Source organism: Rhinichthys klamathensis, unplaced genomic scaffold (assembly GCF_029890125.1).
Source record: "Rhinichthys klamathensis goyatoka isolate OS25496 unplaced genomic scaffold, OSU_Roscu_1.1 h1tg000176l_1, whole genome shotgun sequence".
NCBI classification, from domain to species: Eukaryota; Metazoa; Chordata; class Actinopteri; order Cypriniformes; family Leuciscidae; genus Rhinichthys; species Rhinichthys klamathensis.
This window is the reverse complement of record NW_026606705.1, coordinates 11,083,275-11,109,783: the sequence shown is the minus strand read 5'-3', so window position 1 is coordinate 11,109,783 and position 26,509 is coordinate 11,083,275. Positions and strand designations below refer to the sequence as shown.

At 38.5% G+C, this 26,509-nt stretch overlaps 1 protein-coding gene across 2 annotated transcripts; it reads left to right on the top strand.

The window, feature by feature from the left end:
- Nucleotides 1-1,177: 1,177 nt before the first annotated feature.
- Nucleotides 1,178-24,603, top strand: lamb1b (laminin, beta 1b). Of its 2 annotated transcripts, XR_008807935.1 has the most exons (33): nucleotides 1,178-1,378; nucleotides 3,075-3,210; nucleotides 7,242-7,315; nucleotides 7,571-7,759; nucleotides 8,201-8,264; nucleotides 9,886-10,085; nucleotides 10,193-10,313; nucleotides 10,454-10,642; nucleotides 11,028-11,204; nucleotides 11,341-11,453; nucleotides 11,530-11,609; nucleotides 11,741-11,876; nucleotides 12,212-12,370; nucleotides 12,459-12,580; nucleotides 12,663-12,783; nucleotides 13,101-13,290; nucleotides 13,814-13,957; nucleotides 14,059-14,290; nucleotides 14,421-14,584; nucleotides 14,676-14,900; nucleotides 15,307-15,521; nucleotides 15,604-15,700; nucleotides 17,031-17,400; nucleotides 18,400-18,584; nucleotides 18,667-18,908; nucleotides 19,100-19,300; nucleotides 19,797-19,941; nucleotides 20,225-20,429; nucleotides 21,313-21,454; nucleotides 21,538-21,714; nucleotides 23,706-23,862; nucleotides 23,940-24,396; nucleotides 24,444-24,603. XR_008807935.1 is itself a non-coding variant. In XM_056260441.1 (32 exons), the coding sequence occupies exons 1-32, from the start codon at nucleotides 1,193-1,195 to the stop codon at nucleotides 24,074-24,076; spliced, it is 5,295 nt and encodes a 1,764-aa protein (XP_056116416.1). In that variant the 5' UTR covers nucleotides 1,178-1,192; the 3' UTR covers nucleotides 24,077-24,603. The 2 variants fall into 2 exon arrangements, 1 of the variants encoding a protein (XP_056116416.1); XM_056260441.1 differs by having other exon boundaries at nucleotides 23,940-24,603.
- Nucleotides 24,604-26,509: the final 1,906 nt, after the last annotated feature.

Below are 26,509 nucleotides of genomic sequence, written 5' to 3'. Positions count from 1 at the left end.
AGCACTACTCGCGTAATAAATCAGCGTTGTTTAATATCATGGGCGGGAGCTTCGCTTCTCCCACGCTACTCACACACACACTCACACACAGTTATTCCAACGCTCTGGAAAACACTGCTGGAGAACAAGAGCAACAATGTGGACTACAGCTCTTACGTTATGTAAGTTTTGTTTATCAGTAGGCTATTCTTCCATTAATAAATACAACCGCCACTGGTTTTCATTTGATACAGCTTATGTTTGACTAAGAGTTTGATTTTGTCCAAGATTTATTATTGTTTTTAACATTACCAGATGTTTTGGATTTTGGGTTCTGTAAGGTAGGCTACCAGTACATGGAGTACAAAGTTGTTTACAGTGCTTAAAAGTTCTTAACAGGATTCAAAACAAATTTTAGTTCCAACCTGAAACTTTATCTCACTCATTATCTTTTTTTTTTTTTTTTTCTAAAGTAGAAAAGAAGGGAAAGAAAGGTCCAGTATGCGGTAGATTTGTAAAGTGTGTGGTCCAAAATCAGTATTCAACAATGTAAACTTTTTAAGGTTTGGTGTTGCATAGTGTCAAGTTTGATGTCTTGGGTTCTTATAAGTATTCAAACTATTTATAGTTCTAATTTGAAACTTTGTTTGTCTTATTATTTCTAATTTTAAGTATAAAAGTAGAGGAAGAATGGTTCAGTATGCAGTATTTGTGAAATTTTATTTGGTCCAAAATCAGTATCCATTATAAATGTATTTATATAGTGTCAGGTATAGTGTTTAAAGATTTATGTGCGTCTCATCCGTTTTCCTGCCTGCCACATTTAACTCTCCATCAGGTCAATAAGCGTTCCCATGTGATATTCATTTCAATAACTAGGAACAGACTCTACTAGAAGCCAAAATGATTAACCATGCATAGTTCACAAAATGTTTCAGTGATGTAATAGTTTACACATTAAAATGAAATAGAATGGATGAGTTACATAACTATCTTACTGTTCTATCTATCTATCTATCTATCTATCTATCTATCTATCTATCTATCTATCTATCTATCTATCTATCTATCTATCTCGATCCATCGATCTAGACTTTAATGTAAGTGACTGTAGAAATATTCACAGAGGCAATATGTATGACAACTGACCTCAGTCTGCCCTATAAATGAACTTTCATTGTACTGTATTTTAGCATAATGTGATAATACCTATATGATTCCCGTAGCCATTGCTTTGCACACCCTGGCACAATCACCTGATCACAATGACAAGTGCGCAGAGGGGAGCTGTTACCCCTCTACGGGTGATTTGCTGATAGGGAGAGCACATCGGCTTACTGCTTCCTCCACCTGCGGACTGGATGGACCGGAGACATTCTGCATCGTGAGCCATTTGCAGGTAATGCAACAAACCTACATCATGTACTATAAAAGACAAACATGCAAATATATCACAAACCCATGATATGTTAAATTGGTTTAAATACAAAATACTGATAAAATACTATATATATATATTGTTAAATACAAAACACTGATTAAAAAAAACAATATATATATATATGCACAATATAATGATAATGTGAATAATAATGTGAACTCATGTGATGCTTAAACTTTTCTGTTATATACACCCAGATTTTTTAATATAAATATACTTGTTTTCTTCAGTTATTTTCTCTGTCTATCGTACATGACTTATATACAAAAATGTTATTATAATAAATATGAATGATTGTATTACAATGAAGTGAATCACAATTGAAAATAATGAGAAAAACACAAAGTAAAACATCCAAACGCATTGCAGTAATGATCGTTTTGGGGTAAGGAAATCTGATTGGCATGAAATAAATGTTACAATATCTTTCATCAAAGTTATACATGAATTTTGAACAATACCCGTTCTTGTCTTAGGACAACTTTGATTAACTTTTTTGATCCGCTTTAAATTTGACTAATTTATATATATATATATCTTTTTCAGTTATTTTCTCCATGTCGTACACATGCCGTATATAACCTAAAAACATCTGTGTGATTTGATCATAATCTTTCCATATGTTGTTGGGTGGGTAACACAGCATTCGTTTTGTCTTCCCACATTCACTGTCTGATGAACAATCGAATCACTGTGTGAAGAGTATGTGGTGGGAGGATAAAGGACCCTGTCAGATGTTCCAGACCCCTTTAGGCCACTGTTTTGCACTTTACACTATCTGTGTGGCCATCAGAATAAAAGTCTGACTGTAAAAATGCCAACAAGTGATATGCTTGTGATTTAAACTATGTGTAGGCTAGATAGGATCTGGAACTCAACCGTCCAACACATCTAGCATACGCAATTTTGGTTATCTGGATTTGTAAATATTAGATGCTATCAAACCTTAAAATTTAGGAAATAGTTTACACAAAAAGGAAAACATCTACTCAGCTTTATGACATTACAAATCCTTATGACTTTCTTTCTTCTGTGGAGTGCAGAAGGAGATGTTTTGCCCTGGTTGCTCTTTTCCTTATAATGAAAAGTATCCAATGTATCATTAATTAGTCCATGGGTTCATGCGCTATATTTCTTTTGAAGTCATACAATATAGGTTTTTGTGAGAAAAGGACCAAAATTTAAGTCAAAATCTTGCCCTCTGCCATTGATTTCAAATCTCATTTACACTTAAGCATACTCAAACTTGTAAACAGACTTATAATTATGAATAATATTTCAGAGCTTCAGTGGGAGGGAATGTCATCAGTATCAATATCACAGCAAAATACAGACATGGTTGAAAGACTTTCACTTCCATTTTCACTTTCATTGAAAAGAAAATGACCAGGAAATTCTGAAACCTTTTCTGCTTATGTTGTTATGCGTGACCAAGTTAGTTAGATTTAGCCTGTGTGAGTTTTGCCGTGCACACATGTGTTTATGTTGGTGAGTAATGCCCATGAGAGGGTGATAAAAACAGGTGCACATCAAGAAAAAATCTGGATTCCTGCTGTCCGCATAAATGCGTTTTTCATTCCGCCAACCCCCAAAAGACTCTATATGTCTCACATGCTCCAATAACATCTGCATCTCGATCTCTGTCCATTGTCAGGAGAAGAAGAACTGTTTTGAATGCGATTCCCGACGGATGTACAATGAGGTCACCTCCCCCAACAGCCACACCATCGAGAATGTGGTGACAGCCTTCACTCCCAACCGCCTCAAAACCTGGTGGCAGTCCGAGAACGGTGAGTTCTCGCACAACAATAAGAACAATCACAAATAATCTCATCGGTATTTCAGTTTTTTCTCCTACACAGATTCCTCAGATTTTCATATGTCTCTTTTAGACATTTACAAGTGATTTCAACAATGTCTCAAACTAAGCTCAGATGTTCAAAGATAGTTGCATTCAAAAGTTGGATCTCATATGAAATAAAATATTTCTCATCAAATTCTTCCAAGGCCAAATTAACTGAGCTTTGCTATTCACGTTTTCATGGCTCTGTATTCTGACTGTATGCCAGCAGTTGTCTCATTTGTGTGTATTTTTACCAGGAATTTTAAGAGGGAACACCTGATACAAAGTTGATACTTTAAGGGATACTGTAGTTCACCCAAAAATGAAAATTCTATTTTATATCTATATTTTGAGAAATGTCTGTGTTTTTTGAACATGTGTAGTCAATGGTCACCAAAATTGTTTCCTTACCAACATTCTTCCAAAATATTACCATAATGTTACCAAAATGTATTCTTTTGTGTTCCAAAGAAGAAAGAAATGCATAAAGATTTGGAATGACATGAGAGTGAGTAAATGATCATTAATTTGATAAATGAAACATAAATCTCCTGAGCTATCAAGGATCAATAACATTTTCAACTGTCACTCAAATACTCGGAAAACTAATAATATACGCATTTATATGTCACAATTCTCATATCATTGGTCCCAAAAAAACCTACTGTGTCTCATGGCAGGAATTTGGGTAGACAAATAGAGAAAGGAATGGAGAAAAAGGAAAAGAAATAGTTCAACCCTGACAGGAAGTAGTGGGAATGAGAAAGTGAGAGCTGGGATGAATGCAGCCGCTGGGCGTGGGAAACAGCTGGCCTGCTCTCTCCCTAGCGACTGGCTTCCACAACACTCACGCTACCAGACTCAATCCATGGGTGTGGCATGGCATCACTAATTTAGGGAATTTATGATTTTGGATGCTTTATTTGGCATAGTGCTGCACTTTTGTCACGCCCTTGTTCCCTGTGAATGTCAAAAAGAAAATGTGATTTTTTTTTTTATACTGTTTCAAGGATGTTTGTTGTGATTTTAAATATAAAAGCACTGTGAATTCACATGAATGTTTTTTGGTCAACAGTGGTGATAGTTTATTAAAGGGGTCATATAATGCCATTTTCATACAAGTTAATTTGATTCTTTAGGGTCTAAATGAAAAGTTTGTAAAATACTTTATTTAAAATTCTCATTCTCATTATTGTAAGAAAACACTAATTTTACCTGGTCAAAAACAGCTCTGTTTTCAGCACGCCGTTTCAGTGCATATGCCTTTAAATGGATATGCCTCGCTCACTCTGCCCCTCTGTTCTGCGGGCGTTTTGATACAACGCACGTGGAGTGTTGCCTTGACAACAGTTGAGGGTATATTTTGGAGAGAGAATGGCAGCGGGAGTCTCTGAGGACACATCTGTGTCAGTTTGAACCAGAGTCAGACCCGGTGTTGTGCCTAATTTCGACTCCCTGCCAAATTATTACCCCCCTCGTTGAAGTCAGTACCTGATTGCCTAATCCCAACCCCGCCCCTAATCCTACCCCCTCCCCCACAACTAATCCTAAACCTACCAATGCTAGGGGGGTAATAATTTGGCGGGGGCGTCGTACATAGAAAACATGCCGTAATGTACCCTGAGTGTAAACCTTAGCCGCATTCATCGTGAAGCGTGCAAGCGATTTGCAAAGATTAATATAAAGGTTAATAAAACTTTACACTCACTTCTTCTGGAGGTGCAGCAGGGACACGAATAGTTGGTACCGATTCTTTTTTCGGGAGCAGCTTCTTAGCAAAACCAGCTTTATACTGATCCTCGTTTATAAAGCAGTCTGGTGAGAAATGATTCGCGCAAACATGAAAGCATTGACGTTGCTCGTGGGGAATATTCCCTTCGAAAACAAAACTCTGCCACTGCGTCTTCAGCGGTTCGGATTTAGGAACATCAAAATGACTGCTGTGTTCGTTATTACACCCAAGAACAGAACACCACAATCGCTTAGACGCCATTCTGCTCCAGCGTATCAACAATGGCGGACTATGATGACAGCTCGCTCAGGGCGAGGATGTGTTGAAACGCTGCTGTCAATCAACAATCGTGGGAGGGGCGTCCGACCGTCCGACAGGCTCGATTTGAGGCAGGGGAAAACATATAAGGAGATTAAAACAAAAACACTGGATATATTTTTATCATTATATGATGGTTGTGTACAGGCACTGCCAACACACATTTCAGTACAATCAACTTGAAAAAGTGCATGTACCATTATATGGACCACTTGTAAGTCAAGTACTTGACCACAATGTAAGTCAAGTTTCTTGCACTTGTATTTATTTCGGTTTTCATGACCGTTTTCCAGTATCTGATTAATAGAATTAAAGAGATTTTCTTTTTGCTACTGTACCTTTAAGAACATGATATGTAGATTACCTCTGTGTATGGAGCTCTAAAGGGACATGGTAATTGAAAAAAATGCCATATCTTCTCAGCTTTTGCAAAACTTTTGCGTTCCCTAGAGAACGTTGTGTTCGCTACCAAAATTTCTGCGTTCCCTAAGAAACTTTACGTTCGCTTGCAAAACTGTGGTGATGGAAATGATATGAGGTGGGAGGAAAAAATATTATATAGTTTTATCCTAATATGTATATTAGGGGTGTAATAATATATTGTATCACTATATAGCGCAATACAAAAATGCAACAATATGTAATCGTGGATAGTGACAATATGTATTGTGTATTGTTCACCCAAGATAAAATTGTGTGAGGAAGAAAAATTCAAGTTTACAGAGTTTTAGTGTCAGTACTAAAATAAACGTCTATATATAATGTTGATTATAATGTATAATAATGCAATGGGGGAATATTTGTGGGTGCTGATAATGCCAAATATCTTATGTTATTACCACCAGTAAAAAGTGGCATTATTTTAAATATATCTAGTCAGTGACAGAGCGCAAGCATATTCGTCTAAAATAATTCTGTATTTTCAGCTTCAGAATCATGAATATTTTTAGTCTGGTGTCACCACTGTCCCGTGCATTGGGTTACCAGCACCAAGTCCAAGCCTATTCATTTCCATCCAAAATGTAATATCGAATTTAGCATTTTAATCAACAGTACATTTTTTGTAAAACTTGTATCATATGTCTCGCAATAATATCGTATCGTGAGTTTAGTATCGTGATATGTATCGAATCGTGACATGAGGGTATCGTTACACCCCTAATGTATATAAATGTCCATTCGCCGCAGGGCCCCCTCAAGCTCCAGTTGCAGCGCCCTAGGGTGGCCCTGTTTATAGTGAATTTATAACAGCCAAGGGTCCATGTAGCTTACATTGAATAAGAAATGAATGTTGCGACTGTTAAAAATGTGCTTACTATATATATATATATATATATATACATTGTGCCCAGTATGTGTGTAGTATGAAGGTATGAATGCAATTTGAATGTACTACAACCTCCATGTTGTCATTGACATGTGACATACAGCATCATGGGTTGCCAGTGTCTATTGGATGCACACTTTAGAATCTCGGCAGAAGTAATAGATCCGTTACATTTCGCCTGCTGTTTTAAAAATACTACAAATTCTGACACTACTAATTTCATGTAATGTTTTGCACCTACAGTATACTAGCGAAGCAAACATATCCCGGTACAGGAATAATCTTTTTGGACTCAGGAGGAAGTTTTGACTTCTGAAACTTACAGTATGTTTACATAAGACAGTGAACTCTTTTGTTTCAAAAGATCAAGGAAATTTCTTTTTCATTAAACCACACCCTGTCTTTGATATTTTGAGTGAGGAAACTATTCGTGCCAGATTGCTTGGAGTAAAAAAAGATTTATTTCTATGCTTTTCTAAAACTGTATTAAAAATGAGTAATTTTGTTGGAGCCGATAGTCTTGTGGGCAGCGTTCCAGCATGTAGCCATTTGCGCCCCGTTCATTTCTTTCCTCGCTCATTTATCCATTCCTCTCCATCAGGAGTTGAAAATGTGACCATTGAGCTGGATTTAGAGGCCGAATTCCACTTCACACACCTCATCATGACCTTTAAGGTGAGATAGACACTCTCTCTCACACACACAAACTCACAGAACTAGAACACAGTCTTGTGGAATTTTGAACATATGTGTAGATATGTTTGAAGTGTTTTCCTTTGAATCCAGGGCTGCGTCTCCCAAAGGCATCGTAAAAAGATTGTAGAAACCTTTGGCACCAGTTGTGTCTTGATGTACTTCAGCTTTCTGCTTTTGGGAAACTTTTGCGGGGTTTTGCCTCGGTAAATGTAAACTTTTTGCTGTTTTCCGCAGACCTTTCGGCCCGCAGCCATGCTGATTGAACGTTCTGCAGATTTTGGGCGGAGCTGGCAGGTGTACCGATACTACGCTTTCAACTGCTCTGAATCCTTTCCGCACATCCCTCGGAGGCCAATCAAAAATGTGGATGATGTCATTTGTGACAGCCGCTATTCTGGCATTGAGCCATCAACAGAGGGAGAGGTGTGTGATATACATTCATATAGACAAATATACATATAAAACAAAGTTCTGTCATGAAACTCTTGCAGGCTGATAGGTCCTTAACTCAATCTTCTCGCAATCACATCATTCTCAATAGGGCACGGCTGATTGGTTCCTGCTGTATCTGTAGCCAATGAGCTCGCTAAGGGTAACTCATGTACGCTATATTGTACAGCAGCTACTTGCTCACATTAGCGTGTTGTGTATGTTTTGGCAGTAGCAAGTCCCGTACTTGCTCTGCAGCAGCAGTGTAGCAGATCTATTCCACCAAGACCAAACATATCAACATTGTCACAACCATTACCATGCCAAAAACTCAGAGAGCTGTCATGACAGAAGTGCTTATACATACTATTTAAACAGTATCTAGATACTTATATATACAATCCTGAGTCACTGTTCTTGTGTACTTGTGAACAGGTAATTTTTAAGGTACTTGATCCTGCATTTAGGTTTCCTGACCCTTACAACCCACATACTCAGAGTAAGTAATTAGCACATCACCACAGCAAATCTCTTGACCAGTTGAAAGCTTTGTGGTGCTATTTGTGCCTGGCAATTTCACTGAATATCCCATTTTTAAATTATCATTTTATTTGAAACTTTCACACAAAAACAAAGGTTCCACCTCAGTCCCAAAGTACCAATGAATATGGGCTCAACCCCAATAGACATTTGGGGCCCGTATATGTCCCCTCCCCAAAATTCTTAATAGTGGTCTACAAAATAGGGGTTTTCATTGGCCAAATTTATGTATAGACTTTATAAAAGAAAAGTCCAACATTTTATTTATCATTATTAGCCCTTAACTCTACAGTGCTATAAACTGTGCAACCTAGTGATAAGGCAGTGGTTCCCAACACTGCACATATTTGAGGTCTGGGAGTACTCCAGGACCAGAAACTCTGAGCCAAGGGGACATGGTGATGGATAAATACGAGATTGGAGAAAAAATTATATTTCAATGGTTTTGCGCTTACTTGCAAAACTTTTCAATTCCCCCAAAAAACGTTGTTTTCTCGCAAAAGTTTTTTCCTCCCACCTTATATTAATTCCATCACCAGTTTAGCAAAAAAGGTTTTTCTCGGGAGAACTCAAAAGCATTGAAATATACATTTCCCTCCCATCTTATTATTTTCCCAATCACCATTAGGGGCCCCGTATAGACTTCATGTAGCTCCGCCCCTTTTCAGCATTGCGCTCATTGTGTTCTGTTTTCCGGTTTGTATTTCCACAGCATGAAGGGAAGATCTTACGGATTTATGAATAAACCGCTCGTTTTAAAATCTTCCCGGTCTACTGACATTTGTGATGACATCCGCTCCAATCATTACAATTCTCATGATAACTTTTCGTTAACTCTACAATAAGTAAATCCACTTTATCAGCTAATTACTCTTCAACAGCGATGTCATAGAAATATACAGGGTCAAGTTCAAAGACAAAATTCTAAAGATGGTCTATAGAACAATAAATTGGTATATTTCATTCACATAATTTAATTTGAATAGGCAACTGACCAAATTTGCTTTTACAGCAAATTTTTCAATGTGCTTTGCTTTCTGAAAATAAACACTACACTATAAATTTTCCTGTAACAGCCTTGAACGATCTATAGCTTATCTAGGCTAAAATAAGTGTAAACATAATGAAAAACTGGGGGAAATGACATAACAGGGTTGAACACAGGGTCAAAGTCAAAGAAAGATTCAGGCATTTTTCAGGAAAACACATTAAGCATTTTATATAAAACTCATTTTTAATACCAGGAACATTTTGGTTGATTTTCTAACCCATTAAGATTTAATAGTGATATCTGGACTGGTGTTCAACTGAAAAGCACATTTCAAAATGTAAACATTCATTTTATTGAAGAAAAAGAAAACCGTTTTATTTTCATAACACACTAAACAGAATTAACCTGATTAAATAATGTGACTATATCCTGTAAATATTTTGAAGACACAAATGTGGCACAAATGGCATCATTTTCTATGAATGACTGACTGTTAATCAAGTGGGAAATTTAAAGAAATAAAACTGTTGTCTTTGAGTATGTGTATATTTGTTTTTGTCTGACTACTGATATATCTTTGTTCATACAGACCTAATGAAGATCACAAATCTGCGCGTACGGATGGAAAAGTTGCACACTCTAGGTGATAATCAGTTTGATGACCGAGAGGAAGTGAGAGAGACATATTATTACGCTCTCTATGACATGGTCGTCCGTGGCAACTGTTTCTGCTATGGCCACGCCTCCAAGTGTGCACCAGTCGGCAATGAGGCAGGGGTTGATGGCATGGTAAGTAAATGCAACAACAACATTCACAAACCAATCAGTCACACTGCTCACCTGTGTGTGTGTGTGTGTGTGTGTGTGTGTGTGTGTGTGTGTGTGTGCGCGCGCAGGTTCACGGTCATTGCATGTGTAATCACCACACTACTGGACTTAATTGTGAGGAGTGTGAGGACTTTTACCAAGATCTGCCCTGGAGACCAGCAGTGGGCCGAGAGACAAACGCATGCAAGAGTATGTCAAACAGCCCACAGTTAATCACAAAAAAATAATTAGATCAATTATAATAATTATATTTATTATATTATATTATTCAGAAGCCATTCTGAATATTATTCACTAATGTGGTGTTTTTATCTTTCTCATTCTCTCAGGATGTGAGTGTAATCATCACTCACATTCCTGTCACTTTGACATGGCGGTGTATCTGTCATCGGGAAACAGGAGTGGAGGAGTATGTGACGACTGTCAGCACAACACACAGGGCCAATGGTGTGAGAACTGCAAACCCTTCTACTACAAGCACTCTCACAGAGACATCAGAGACCCCAGGATCTGCGCGCGTGAGTGTGTTTAACCCTCTCAAAATGGATACATTTAAATCTGTTCCTATGCAGAAAGGATGCTGTAAAGTGTTACTTGAAGCAATGTTACATGATAAATGAAACATGATAAATCTGTGTTTGTGTTTGGTGAACGTGATTTCACCAAGTACAACATGTTCCTGGATCAACTTTTTTTTTGATCGTGGAACAACATTCCAACCAATCAGATTTGAGGAACAAGTTTACGGTGCTTCTACTTCATCAGTGTTATCCACCTATCTGATATTAGGGAAAACTTATGGGTATGGGTAGGGTTAGGGATAGGGATAGGACTAAATTTTCAGACAGGAATGTTGTCCCAGTATCAACTAAATATGTTGAGTCTTACTTGGTTTGTCTTTAGCCTGTGACTGTGACCCACGTGGTTCTCTGAACGAAGGCTTATGTGACAGCGCTACGGATGTCCTAAGAGATATGATTGCTGGCCAGTGTCGCTGCAAATCTAATGTGGAGGGACAACGTTGTGACCACTGTAAAAAGGGACACTATGGCCTCAGCGATGACCCATTAGGCTGTCGGCGTGCGTAAACACACACACATATACACACAAACAGCTTGTTTCATGTTCTTTCAAGGCTTTGACCTCTGAAAGACTTCCTGTTTTCTGGAGTCAGTGTGTATGATCATGTTTGTCTTTCTTTTGTGTGTGAACCCAGCATGCAGCTGTAATCCTCTAGGCACACTCTCCGCAGGAAGTTCCTGTGATATTCAGACAGGAAGCTGTTACTGCAAACGTCTTGCGACTGGACAAAATTGTGAGAAGTGTCTGGTAAGAGAGCATTATAAGTATGTGTGTTTTGGGTTTGGGTTTTTGTGCTTGTGCATAACACAGTTTTCCCTTTCAGCCTCAGCACTGGGGTCTCAGTAATGATATGGATGGCTGCAGACCATGTGACTGTGACATAGGTGGCGCTTTGAATAATAAGTAAGTACCCATATTGGATTTGTTATTAGATTTGTATTAGATCATGTCATTTAATTTAAACATTTTTTATTACAAATTAATTTATACAGGCCAACATAAATATTCTTCCATATATTTTGTTTGCTCTGTAGTTGTTCTCAGCAAACAGGGCAGTGCGCTTGTAAGGAGCATATGTTTGGTAGGCGTTGTGACCAAGTGCATTCTGGGTACTACTTCGCAGCACTGGATCACTACATTTATGAAGCTGAGGATGCTTCCTTTGGACCGGTAGGTGTCCAAATGAATGAATGTGAAATTTAACAAGAATATTCTTATAAAGAAATAAAGTGCAAAAATGTACTTAGATAATTTACATAAAAATAGTTTTGTACTAATTGAACCATGAATGAATTAAGGACAATTTATGTCTTTTGCTTTTATGAAAAAACTGAATAAGAAAATGTATGTAAAAAAAATAGTTTTATGAAAGATGTACACTGAAATTTACTTTGCTCATTCTGCTGTTCTGATACCCAATGAGTGTTTAAGTTCTTCACGGTAACATGTAACAGAACCAAATTTATTGGTACGTGTAAATGCGAGTCTTTATTGATTGTATGCAGGCAGTAAAAGTGGTTCAAAGACCATTACCTCTGGATCGTAAACCCTCCTGGACGGGTACAGGATTTGTCAATGTGCCAGAGAGTGAAACACTGAGATTCAACATTTACAATTTCCCACGATCAATGGAATACAACTTAATGATCCGCTATGAACCACTGGTAATAAACACGCATACAATATTCAATTTATAACTTACATACATGGTCACAAACATGCAAGCACATGTATTTAATGCATTTATTGTAGTTGCCAGATGAATGGGAGCAGGTTGCAGTAAACATAGAGCGGCCCAGAGCCAGTTACCCAACAGCACACTGCACTTCTACACACAATGATGAACAGACCATCTCACTGCACCCTGGATCCAGGTAAGGTTGCATTAGCGTGTGTGCAGTGTTTTGTTTTGTTTATTGTGTACCTGACTCCTGATTGTGTGTTTGTGTGTTTCAGATATGTAGTTCTGCCTAGTTCAGTGTGTTTGGAGAAGGGTCAGAACTACACAGTGAAAATTAGCTTCCCACAGTACTCATCATACAGCTATCACTCTTCTCCTCACACACTTGTTGATTCAGTAAGGTTATTTAATTTTCACTTGAAAATTCCAAGTAAATTTCAGAAATAATTACAAGTAACGCATTAAATTAAACATGACATTTGGAAAAAAAAAAGACTGAAAAAGTATCTTTCTAATAATGTTTTATTTACAATTATGAACAATATTTTTTTACAGTGCATGAATATAACATAAGGCAACTAACATTCGCAATTACACACATTTCTACTTATGCAAATAAACGTTTCCTTTAGCTCTCAACCATCTAACACAGCGGTTTGTTGCTATAATCATGCCTAATGTCTTGAACCTTTTACTTCTTCTAATTTCTGTAGATAGTGCTTCTGCCAGAGGTGCAAGACCTGGATCTATTTTGTGAGGGAGCCCAGCAGCAGGAGGACTGGGAGATGTTCAAGAAATACAGATGTATGGAACGGAGCCAGAGTGTTAATAAAATCCCCTTGACGGATATTTGCAGAAACTACATCTTCAGTGTGTCGGCACTACTACACAATGGAGCTCTGGGTGAGACAGTCAGAAGAATAACAAATGTTGCGAAATTTATTTAAGTCCTCCTGTGGTGAAAATCAAGCTTTTAAAGTTGTTTATATGTCTATGTGGTGTTTTAATATGCTTTAAGACAAACTGTGTGCAAATTCATCATAAGTCAACACCATTGCTGAGTATTTTCATTGCTTAAATATGTAATTATTTAATATTATAATTAAATATTTTGGTGATGAAAGATGAGTTTTAAAGGATAAAATGATTGACTACAGAGGGACTTTAAAACTAAGCATGAAATTGTCTAAATAGTTTGAGAAGGCATTGCTTGATTAGGCAGCGAAGCTTTTGGTGGCAGTCATTGCTAGTTAGTTCGATGATGCTGGTGGTGCAGAAATTGCACACTATAATTTTAAAAGTACATTCTTTATCATCAAAAGCAAGTACATACTTTTTGTCCTTAACACAAGGTTGCCAATCAAGCATATTTTTGCTGCCTATCTGATTAAAACCCAATTGTCTCTCAATTATTTATCACTGGCAGAGTGTAGGTGTGACCCACGAGGTTCTCTGAGCACAGTGTGTGACGTTAACGGTGGGCAGTGTCAGTGTCGGCCCAATGTTTCAGGGAGGAACTGCGACGCCTGTGCCCCGGCCACCTACCAGTTTGGACCCTCGGGATGCAGACGTTAGTGAACACTACACATATGCACAACAACGCAACACCAACATATACATTTAGCATTGAATAACATTAACGGCGTAGCTTTCCGATCACTTTCTCATCAGCGTGTGACTGTAACCCGCTGGGCTCTCAGAATCTTTTCTGCCACCCCACCACGGGCCAGTGTTTATGTGTGCCAGGGGCATATGGGCGCCAGTGTGGCAACTGTAAGCCCAACCACTGGGGCTTTCCTCACTGCAACCCCTGCTCCTGTAACGGGAACAGCGAACAGTGCCACCCGCTTACGGGCGAGTGTCTGAACTGCAGGGGTCACACCACAGGCCACAACTGTGATAGGTAAGAGAGGATAACATTGTTTAACAAGTTTGACACATTATTTTGCATACGCTACACTTCACCATGTGCTCTACTTCTTGAGTTATTAAAAAATAAAAACACTTGTGTTTCCTGAAACCCTCTGTTCCAGGTGTGAAAGTGGTTATCACCGTAACGCATTGATGGGCTTCAGAGAGCCGTGTCGCCCTTGTATGTGCCCTAGCGGACCTGGAAGCGGAATGCAGTTTGCTGAGAGCTGTTACCAAAACCCCAACTCTCTCCAAATGGTCTGTGTCTGCAGCTCAGGCTACAAAGGTAAATGCATCAGTTGGAGAAATGAACAAAACAGAAACAATTTCTTAAATTTCTCACATAAAACACTTCTCACTCCTACTCCACGTTCTAGGACCTAAGTGTGAGGAATGTGCCTCTGGTTATCATGGTAACCCTCAGGTACCAGGAGGGCGGTGCAACCCATGTCAGTGTAACGGAAATATTAACATGCAGGACCCCGAATCATGCGACACCCACACTGGTGCCTGTCTCAAATGCCTGTTTCACACCGATGGCAATGCGTGCCAGCACTGTAGACGTGGTTACTATGGAGACGCCCGTACACAGAAGTGCAGGAGTGAGTATGCAGTGTAAACAAGCGCATTACTGCGCTGCATCTGATTGGCTGCATGTATGCGCATGCAGTGTGTGTATTTGTGTTTAAAAATCCATCCATTCTTCCATGCTCTTTTTAGTATACTCTTGTTGTCCTTTCCTCCATGACGTCCTTTCTTCGGCGAAACACAAAAGATCTTTTTGAAGAACGTTTTTGTCCATACAATGAAAGTCAATGGGGTCCAAAACAACATTGGACTCCACTGACTTGAGATATTTTTCTAAATATTTTTGTTTGTGTTCCACTGAAGAAATTTTAATTTTCAACCTAGTTGACAGTTTAGCAACGTAGTTATACACTTCACGTATGCATTTTATTTTATTTTTTTAATAACCGCAAGGCCTTTTTTGTATCGTTTTGTATTCAGGATGTATGTGCCATCTTGTGGGAACTTCCAGGCACAGCTGTGTTGATGGCCTGTGTGAGTGTGACAGGGTTAGCGGGCAGTGCCCATGTCTGCCTGGTGTGGAGGGTCAGACCTGTGACCGTTGTGCCCCCAACACATGGAACATCAACAGTGGCAAAGGATGCCAACATTGCCAGTGCCACCCAGAACACTCGTATAGTTCCTCCTGCGACCTGGTATAAACACAAAAACCTACATTTTTCACAAGTTCATGACAAAATCAATCATAAATCACGTTGAATTATCCACTTGTCTCAGCTGTCAGGTCAGTGTTCCTGTAAGGCTGGTTTTGGAGGCAGGACATGTGAGGAGTGCAGGGAACTGTTCTGGGGAAATCCTGAGGTCCAGTGTCACGGTGAGTTTGCACTGCGTCATCGAAACTGGCCCGCGCCGTGGGTCATGTGAGTGGAGTCCGAATACTGCTGCACTAATATTTGTGCACAATGCAGTTCAGTTGAGCATTTTTACCCTTAATTTCTTGGTGCACGTGTACGTCGCACTACATCCTAAATAGCAGAGTTTTCTTCAACATATTTTAACAGTACAGTGCATAAAAGTGAAGATGAAAATAAATATACCAAAATACGGACAAATAAAATCCCTAACAGCTACAACTTTCCTTTTCATTTCTATTTTGATTCTGTTTCTCAGGAAATGTTTCCTTGAACACATTAAATGGAAACAATGGTTTATTCGCAAATAGATTTTTGGTGATATAGCGAAAAATTAAATCTGCAACTTAAATTTCTCATGCATTTGTTAACATGACCTGAATGCCAAGTGGAGATTTCTGAACAGACTTCAAACCAATTTGTCATTTCTTTGAAAATTACGACTTTGTTCTCTTGAACAAACTAAATGGAAATGCTGATTTTTTCACAAATTGTTCCTCCGATACAAGGTTAAAATGTTACCGGACAATCTTTCTGTGGTACGCTGACAAAGTTTCCCTTGTGAGATTCGGCTTCTACAAACAAAAGAGCGCAAATAAACTCCCAGAATGTTTGGAAACTGGTTGGAAAGTATATACAAAAGTGTTTATTTCTGCCAGTGTGATTTATGCAATTCTCTCTGATATTCTTCAGAGACCCAGAGTTTATTTGAATAAGGGTCTGCTGTTACTTTAAAGCATAAGTGTGTGTGATTGTGTCTTTCCTTGCTTTTTATCTTTCTTGTGGACTTAAGTAAGCACTTATGTGAAACATCATATGCTTCAAGTGAATTTGAATGGTTTGGGAATAATATCTGCGTTTACATGCACAATCTTTGATTCGGTCAAATAAACACCTTAATCTATGTTCTTTTGGCAGAGGGACAGTTTAGACGAAACCTGAAATAAACCTAAAATTGAATGTTTATGTTTCGAGGTCAAGAGCCAAGAAGATTCCAGTATAAAGATAAACAAGCTCTAATCATCCCAAAAAGAAAAAAACATTAAACTTAAAATGTAACTTAAAATGTAAACAAAAAATCGCAGTTAAAAGCAGCTGTTTTCCCTGGGTTTTTTCTACCTTATATATCATGCGTGGCAATAAACAGATGTTTTCTCACACATTCCAGCACACACACACACGCATACAAAAATTCACTGTTCCTTCCAGCACTCACATCCAAGATTTTAAATCATATGAAGAATTTTGGCACCATTTAATTTTTTTAATCAATTGTGCATGTTTGTGTTCCAGCATGCGACTGTGACCCACGAGGCATTGCCACTCAACAGTGCAATAAGATGTCTGGCGAGTGTGTGTGCGTAGAGGGCGTGGCCGGGCGAAGGTGTGACTCGTGTGGGCGTGGCTACGTGGGGACCTTTCCTGATTGCGAGGCGTGTCATCGGTGTTTTCACGAATGGGATGTAAATGTGGGAGAAGTGACCAATCAAACGCAGAGACTGGTGAATACAGTAGAGGAAATGAAAGAGACGGGCGTGGCTACGCCCTATAAAGACATCATATCAAGTCTGGAGGATGAAACCAGACAGCTCAGAGAGATACTAGACGATGACAAGGTTCAACAAACTCTCACAAACACACAGAGGATGCTGCAGCAAGCTAAGTATGTATAACATATCCACATGCTCATTGTTTTCCTTTTTATATACTCTCTTCTCTCTTTTAAAGTGAATTTATTCATCCTCATGTCATTCCAAACACATATGAGTGCAACAGTCTGGTTCTAGAAGTAAAAATCCCATTCTTTTTCTCCATAAGGAACATTATTTTTTACAACTTTTACAACATTAAAGACAGTTTTAAAATCTTTATGGGAAAAAAGCTTCTGGTACTAACTTCACTGGACAAACTGGGCCACTGTTGCGCTCTATATGCATCTCTGTAAAGAAGTTGTTTTGTAGAATGTTCACGCTGCTCTTTTCCATACAGTGAAAGTATTTATGGTGACAGCATCATAAAAGCCATCATCATAGGTCATATATACAACATTATTAAAAAATATTGTCAGATACATATATTTGTAGCCAAAAATGAAGGCTTGAGGGTTTAACCTGGACCACCTTGTAGTGCTGTGACAGTGTGAAGAAATTACAATTAAATAATATTATTCTAATATTAAATGTATTATTATAATTATAATAATAATTTATTTAATTAATGTTCTATTTATTTAATTAATATTTTAATACATTTTTATTTATTGCTATTTGAATTATTCAATCAATATTTTATAATTAGCCTGCATGTCTGACATTTAAAAAAAATAGTCTTGAAATCCGCTTTCTTTTTACACTTCTTCTAGCAAGAATGCAAGAATGAATCTTATGTAAACACCTACCAAGATTGGGGTCAGGTAAACCCAAAACCAATCAGACATCCCACCAACTAGTTGGTTTTAAAAATACATATAAAGCTGCTCATACTTAAAATGAACACACCATTCATATTCATTCCAACAACAAAAACAACAACAACAGTGTGAATGGAAAATGGACTGAGTCCCAGTCACAAATTTCTTTCAAGACCAGGGACAGTGTGAATGCTAAGTTCTTTTTCACACCGTTTACTTTGATACACTTGGATTTCTTTCTCCTGATCTTAGTGAGACAGCATCAGTTCTGAGAAAGTCTATGGACCGATCTGAAACAGATCTGGAGAAAGTGTCTGCTGACCATCAGGAGGCCGTGGAGAACCTTGAACGTCTGACCAAAGAGGCCCAAAACCTACAAGAGATCTCCTCTGACAAACAGCGGCGAGTTCTGAACATTAAAAATTCAGACGCCAGAGGTGAGTCGAGCACACAAACATACTGGTTTAAATTCAACACACACATGGTGTGTCAGAAGTGTGTGTCGATCATCTCCCGTAGGTGCGGCTGACAGCATCGGAGAGTATTACAGGGAATCTGGCGGGGCGGAGCTTCGTGTCAATCGAGCCGTCTCTGACTCGAGAAGTACGGTCAATGAGTCTGCCAGGCTGAGGAAAGCTGCAGAAGCCAAACTAGACGCCACAGAGAAAGAGTTTAACCTCAAACATCTGCTGCATATACAGAGGCTGGACAAAATCGGATCTGAAATGGACTCCACAGACCTTTCACGACTAAGCCGTCAGGTAAATAGAAGACGTTTTTAAAAAATGAGTAGTCAGTTGGTTACTTGAATGGCTAATCAGTTGGTTAAGCCAGTGGTTCTCTTAAACACAGTTCTCTTAAACACAAAATCCAAACAATGTGCTCATTATTTGAACGTATTAAAGCTATATTCTCCTGGGTTTTAATATCAGATGTGTAAATGTGTGTGTAGGTGTGCGGAGGGGTGTCAGGTCTTGATGGTTGCGGTGACTGTGGTGGTCTAGGCTGTGTGAGCGAGGATGGCGTGACCCGGTGTGGTGGAGAAGGATGTGAGACTATTGTGAGCCAATCTCAAGAGGCCTTGAAGAAAGCCAAAAACATAGACCAAGAGGTCCTGCACGCTTTAAAAGAGGTGGACAAGCTAAACAAGATGGTAGGTATTCACAACAATATTAATTATCATAACTTACTAATTTATTTTAATTCATGTACCCCATATATACACATTATCATTCAAAAGTTTGGGGTCAGTAAGAATTTTTATTTTTATTTGCAAGAAATTTGTATTTTCATTCAGCAAAGACACATTAAGTTGATCAAAAGTGACAATAAAGACTTTTACATCATTGCAAAAAAAAAAACCTGTTTTCAAATCAATGCTGTTCTTTAGAACCTTCTATTCATCAAATAATCCTGAAATAAATGTATCTTGGTTTTCACAAAAATATTAAGCAGCACAACTGTTTTCAACATTGATTATAGTAAGAAATGTTTCTTGAGCAGCAAATCATCATATTAGAATGATTTCTGAAGGATTTCTGAAAAGTCAGCTTTGCATCACAGGAGTAAAATGGTTAAGCATATTCAAATAGAAAACAGTTATATTAAAATGTAATAATGTTTATTTTGCAATGCGTGCTGTCTGGTAGGTGTCAGATGCTCGAGGACGTGCAGATGAGGCTAAGCTCAGTGCTCAGGGAGTGTTACTGAGAGCCAATCAGAGCAAAGCACGAGTGGAACAGACCAATGATGAGCTCAGAGACCTCATTCAGCAAATACGAGACTTCCTCACAAGTATGAAATGTTACATATAGTAAACACTCACACATTAGATGAGTTTAGAATACTAACAATATTTTCTTCAAAACACTTGTATATACGTAGATCTGCATGAAATGTCCTACTACGTTTGTCAGAACTCAGTTTATACCCACCCGGTTTGTCTTTTTGTTACCTACCATTGCTTATTAGATATAGGAGCATGGCATATCATATACATTTATTATTATGCAGTGTCTCAAATATAGTGGAAATCTAAATTTTGATGCTAGAAACTTGAATGCGATTGTCTGTGTAGACGAAACTGATCCGAAGCGTATAGAGGAAGTATCTGATGAGGTGATGAGATTGAGTTTGCCAGTGTCACCTGGAGCTCTAAAGAACATGACCGTAGAGATCAACCAACATGTGGCCAGACTGACCAGTGTGGATGATATTCTTACCCAGACGGCAGACAAGGCCCTCGCTGCAGAGAGACTCCTGCAACAAGCACAGGCTGCCAAGTGAGTAACTTCTGATATTAAACTTTAGAAAAACACTTTTAAAACTCACTAGTTTATTTAGTTTGCCCACTAACAATGTCCAACGGGGGGATATAAAGCGGGTTCTCAACCTTTTTGACTTCTTTCTTTGAGAAAACGGACGTCGAGGCCTCCTATCTAATCTGATTTGTACTTTTGGTACTTCTGGAATAAAAATAATAATAATAAATATTAAATGTAGTAAAATAAAAAGAAAACATAACATTCAGTGAAAATATGTATATGTATGTATATATATATATATATAAAATTGCATCACTGGAGAATTGTCGTTCTTTAAAACAGAAATTATATTTAAAGAATTGTCAAAATTACAGCTTTTATTGCATATAACGCACAAATATTGTGAAAATAGTGATTTTTCTTTTGTGTTTTCTCACAGCATATGTCTCATTTTTCATCTCAAGCTTGCGCTTCATTGGCACTGTTGTCTAGTTGGTAACCAAGTAGTACACTAATTTAACAACGTTTTTGTGGCAAAATTGTTGGTTGTGGCGGTACAACTAAGGAACATTCATAATTTGTGTAAAAATTATGTCAATGATTTTCACACAGTAATATTAAAATAGTCATATTGCACTCTTTGTTTATATTATCATAGGTTTAAAAAATAATAATAATAATTGGGTCTGAGGCAAGGCAAAAATATTTAAATCTCAGTATAAAAGGCATTTGAAAAGTAGAAAAATACATGTCGGTAAGGTAAAAAAAATTAAAACGTTCAAATCTGTCACCTGTACTGTAATAAAATCAATCCATGCAATAAAAAAGGCCCATAGTTGAAGAAATAACCATAAAAACAGGATCCCTTTTTTACATATATTATGCGGTGTGTGTGTGACAGTGAGAGAGCTACAGCACTGAAACAGGCCACTGATGAGGTGAAGCAAACTCAAGAGGATACCGAGCGCGCTCAGACTGCTGCCAGCGGAAAACTGAAAGAGGTCAAGAGTGACATGACCCAAACAAAAGAACAAATCACCGCTGTGAGTATACATATCTTTAAAAAATCCTTATGTGCCTTCTGTAATTTTATTGATTCTTTTTAATGAAATCTTTGTCTATATAGGTACAATCAAACACTGAAGCGACGGAGTTCAAACTGAGTAGCAGCACAGTAAGATTTTTGGATCTTGAGAGAGACGTCAACGAACTCCAACAGAAAACTGTAGAAACGTCCAGCGGTGCAAATCAAACTCACAGACAAACTGACGACATCACAGCGGAAATTGAGCACACTGAACGGGTAACTGTCTTTTGACTGTGATGTTCTGTTCATTTATTCAAAAAATACTTTCAAAGGAAATTTACACATACGATGACTGTACCTCTTCTATGTTGAAAATGTTTTTATTTATGGGGGGGGGGGGGGGGGGGGGGTGAAGATAAAGATAATATCTTATAATCTTCAATTATATAACTGCTTATATTAACTTATATTAATATAAAATTTGAAAATACTGTGGTCACCAACTAACATAGAAAAAAAGTAAATAATGACAAGGCAAGGTTAGTAGAGGTTAGATAGATATCATGTAGTATAACTCTCCCAAAACTTGAAAGAATTATGAAATATTAATTAACACCATGATATTTGTGAAAGACTTTTTTTGTGAAAAAGATTTGTGAAAAAAATCTTTAAGATTAGTGCTGTCAAATCGATTAATCGCATCTAACATTAAAGTTTTGTTTATATAATATACACTCACCGGCCACTTTATTAGGTACCCCATGCTAGTAACGGGTTGGACCCCCTTTTGCCTTCAGAACTGCCTCAATTCTTCGTGGCATAGATTCAACAAGGTGCTGGAAGCATTCCTCAGGGAGTTTGGTCCATATTGACATGATGGCATCACACAGTTGCCGCAGATTTGTCGGCTGCACATCCATGATGCGAATCTCCCGTTCCACCACATCCCAAAGATGCTCTATTGGGTTGAGATCTGGTGACTGTGGAGGCCATTTTAGTACAGTGAACTCATTGTCATGTTCAAGAAACCAATTTGAAATGATTAGAGCTTTGTGACATGGTGGAAGTAGCCATCAGAGGATGGGTACATGGTGGCCATAAAGGGATGGACATGGTCAGAAACAATGCTCAGGTAGGCCGTGGCATTTAAACGATGCCCAATTGGCACTAAGGGGCCTAAAGTGTGCCAGGAAAACATCCCCCACACCATTACACCACCACCACCAGCCTGCACAGTGGTAACAAGGCATGATGGTTCCATGTTCTCATTCTGTTTACGCCAAATTCTGACTCTAACATCTGAATGTCTCAACAGAAATCGAGACTCATCAGACCAGGCAACATTTTTCCAGTCTTCAACTGTTCAATTTTGGTGAGCTCTTGCAAATTGTAGCCTCTTTTTCCTATTTGTAGTGGAGATGAGTGGTACCCGGTGGAGTCTTCTGCTGTTGTAGCCCATCCGCCTCAAGGTTGTGCGTGTTGTGGCTTCACAAATGCTTTGCTGCATACCTCGGTTGTAACGAGTGGTTATTTCAGTCACTGTTGCCCTTCTATCAGCTCGAACCAGTCTGGCCATTCTCCTCTGACCTCTGGCATCAACAAGGCATTTCCGCCCACAGAACTGCCGCTCAAATCACCTTTCTTCCCCATACTGATGCTCGGTTTGAACTGCAGGAGATTGTCTTGACCATGTCTACATGCCTAAATGCACTGAGTTGCCGCCATGTGATTGGCTGCTTAGAAATTAAGTGTTAACGAGCAGTTGGACAGGTGTACCTAATAAAGTGGCCGGTGAGTGTATGTACCTATATGTAGATGTGTGTGTACACACACCTATTTATGTATGCATATATATTATATATGCATGTGTGTATATATTTAAACACACAGACACAAGCACACAATATATATATATATGTATATATATACTACACATATATAAATATAATAATATATATTTGCACATGTATCATATAAAAAACTGTGATTAATTGCGATTGATTTGACAGCAATTATTAAGATGTACTGTATATGCTGTAAGGAAAATGTATTACTTTTAATCATCATTAACCACAGGCATGTTAAACTGTTATTTTTCTTGAAAATAGCATATGATTATAGCTATATAAATAAAGAGAATATAGCAGGTTTTTCTAAACCTTTGGTTACTTCCTTTGATTTATTTTTTAAATCGGGAACACTCTTATACATCATGGACTCTTAGACACTTTGAAATAAGCGTGCTTGTGTATTTTTGTGTATTTTAGGAGATTGACTCACTGCAACCTAAGTACCAGCTGGTCAGCGGTCTGATAGATCCAAAAGCAGCAGGTGTGATTGATGCACGTCAGAAGGCCGAGCAACTACGACAAGAAGCAAAAGATCTATTAATAGACTCCACCACCAAACTACAGAGACTAAGAGGTAACAGTGCTCGAATATGAGATTACAGATTTAACTATGATTCCATCCTGATGTTTCTTTCTCTTTATCTCTTCCAGAGCTGGAGAGATCATTTGTGATAAACCAGCACACTCTGCTGGAGAAAGCTCAGGAACTGGATGGGCTGGAGAATGAGGCCAGAGATGTTCTGCAAGAACTCAGTCGGAAAGTCACCATCTACAGCACTTGCGCTTAACGACCAAGAAAGCTCAGATTATAATCAGTCGAAAACCATGTAAATGCACTTTTGTATTGTCTAAAATAAGTTACTAACTGCACGAATGCAATTCATCTAAGAAATTACAATGAAAAGCAATATAAGATTTTACTAAGACCACTTAATATATTATGCCCTTTCTGAACTATGAAAAAGTTTATGTCGTCCTATATATGATATTAGAAATCCTGCAGGGTGCAATAATAATACAGCTATCTCAACAAACATTCCTCTGAAACGAGAGGAAGCTCCTCCATTGTGGACAGCAAATCAGGTTGGATTTCAACTGTCGACGACAGGTCGCCTGTCTCGTATGCTTTCCATCTGCCCATCTTCAACAGTCCAGACATCTAGTCAGAAACTACATTTCCCAGCATCCCTACTGTCCCTCACCTGCACTCGCTCAGCCATCACCCACACTCCAATCAGCACCCGGGTAAAAGCACACACCTCACAGTCACTTTTTGTCTGGTTTCCAATACGGATTACGCACTATTATCTGTGAAGTCTCCTTGTAATTCTCCAGCGATCTCCTGTAAGCAATTTATTGGAACATTATACTTACCTCTGTCTACTCACCCTACACCCAGTCGTGGGCAGTCTGTGAGAGAGGCAGGGGCAGTCGTGGGATAATGGTTAGCGAGTCCGACTGGTAATCCAAAGTTTGCTGGTTCGATTCACACTTGAGCAAGGCACCTAACCCCCAATCGCTCCCCGGGCGTCACAATGGTGTGTCACGGTTTGCAGTGTGTGCACTACTACTAATGTTTGTGCACTAACTTGGATGGGTTAAATGCAGGACAAATTCTGAGGATGGGTTACCATAATTGGCCTTCACATCATGTCACTGTCACCCTACACCTGCCAAGCAAGAGGTGTGTGCTCTCTCTACTCTTCACGCTCCAGTCACCACCAGTCCTCTGTTACCCTGGTAAAAAAAAAAAGAGAGACTATTATTCAGTATTCATCTGCTCCTCATTATTCGGACTGCTTCATTACTCACCTGATTAACTGTGCATATCATCTGTCAATAAATACCTGTTTGGGTTGAACTAACTCCCTGTCTCCGTGTCTGGTATTCCCTGACAGTGACATGTCAAAATGAAAATGCCATCAGATTATCTGATCGCTAAGCAATAAACCACTGTTTTCATTTCATAAAACTGGAAATGGCAATATGATAAACTAATATACATTATATAGAGCAAACAAGATTATGACCACCTGCCTAATATGCTGTTGGGTCCTCAACATGCAAAACAGCGCCGACCCGCCAATGCATGAACTCTACAAGACCCCTGAAGGTGTGTGTGGTATCTGGCACCAAGACTTTAGCAGCAGATCCTTCAAGTCCTGCAGGTTGTGAGGTGGAACCGCTGTGGGATCAAACTTGTTGGTCCAGCACATCCCACAGATTTGGAGGCCAGGGGGCACCTTGAACTCTTCATCATGTTCATCAAACCATTGAACAATGTGTGCTCTGTGGCAGGGTGCATTATCCTGCTGAAAGAGGACACTGTTGGTCTGTACCTGATCTGTAACAATATTTAGGTAGATAGGTATACAAATAAATGTGAATTGAATTGAATTGAGAGGAGAGGGGAGGGGGGCAAAAAAAACCTATGGATATATAGGAATAAATATATATTAGTTCTTTAATAATACAAAAACTACTTAAAGTTAATGATAGAAAATAAGCTGGATTCAACTGCATAAATTAGGTGGTGACGCAATCTTCTCTAACGGTCGGTTTCATCGATGATGATGATGATGTCGCAGTCGTTCAATCATGTTGTTGCTGAGAGTAGCTAACATAGAGACGGAGAAACCAACCCTAAAAGTCAAGAAAACAGGAGTGTGAATGGCTAATTCTACATAAAAAGAAATAGTCTTGACTGAAAACGTTTAACCAGTTTTGGAGTAGCTAAGCAGCGACGCTATTCTACCAACAGGTATAACGTTAGTAGTTTTTTAACCGTTTTCAGCGGTCTATCCAAGTTACACAAAACGTAACGTTACAGTATAGTTTTCGTATTTTTAGCCGGGACTCCTGTTAAATATAATGGCGTGGATTGTCATTCCGCTTAGTTTATTATTTTACTGATACGGAGTCCGACGATATATTAATTGAAGCTTTTTTCCATAGTTTCATATCGGAGTTCATCGTGCTCCGTTTCCTTCATCAACCACAAGAGGGCGACAAGCATCTGAAAGTGAAGCACAAGCGTCATCGCTGTAGTCTCGCAAAGGATTATCTTTCAGGTAACTAATATCAGAGAATGTCTAATACAGGGTTTGCTAATATCAAACAGCACAGATAGAGATGTAGAAAAGAAAAGAAAAGAAACGAACATAGCTAACTTACATTTTCACAAAAAATAGTATCTTAGTTCACAACAAATGGTTCCACCA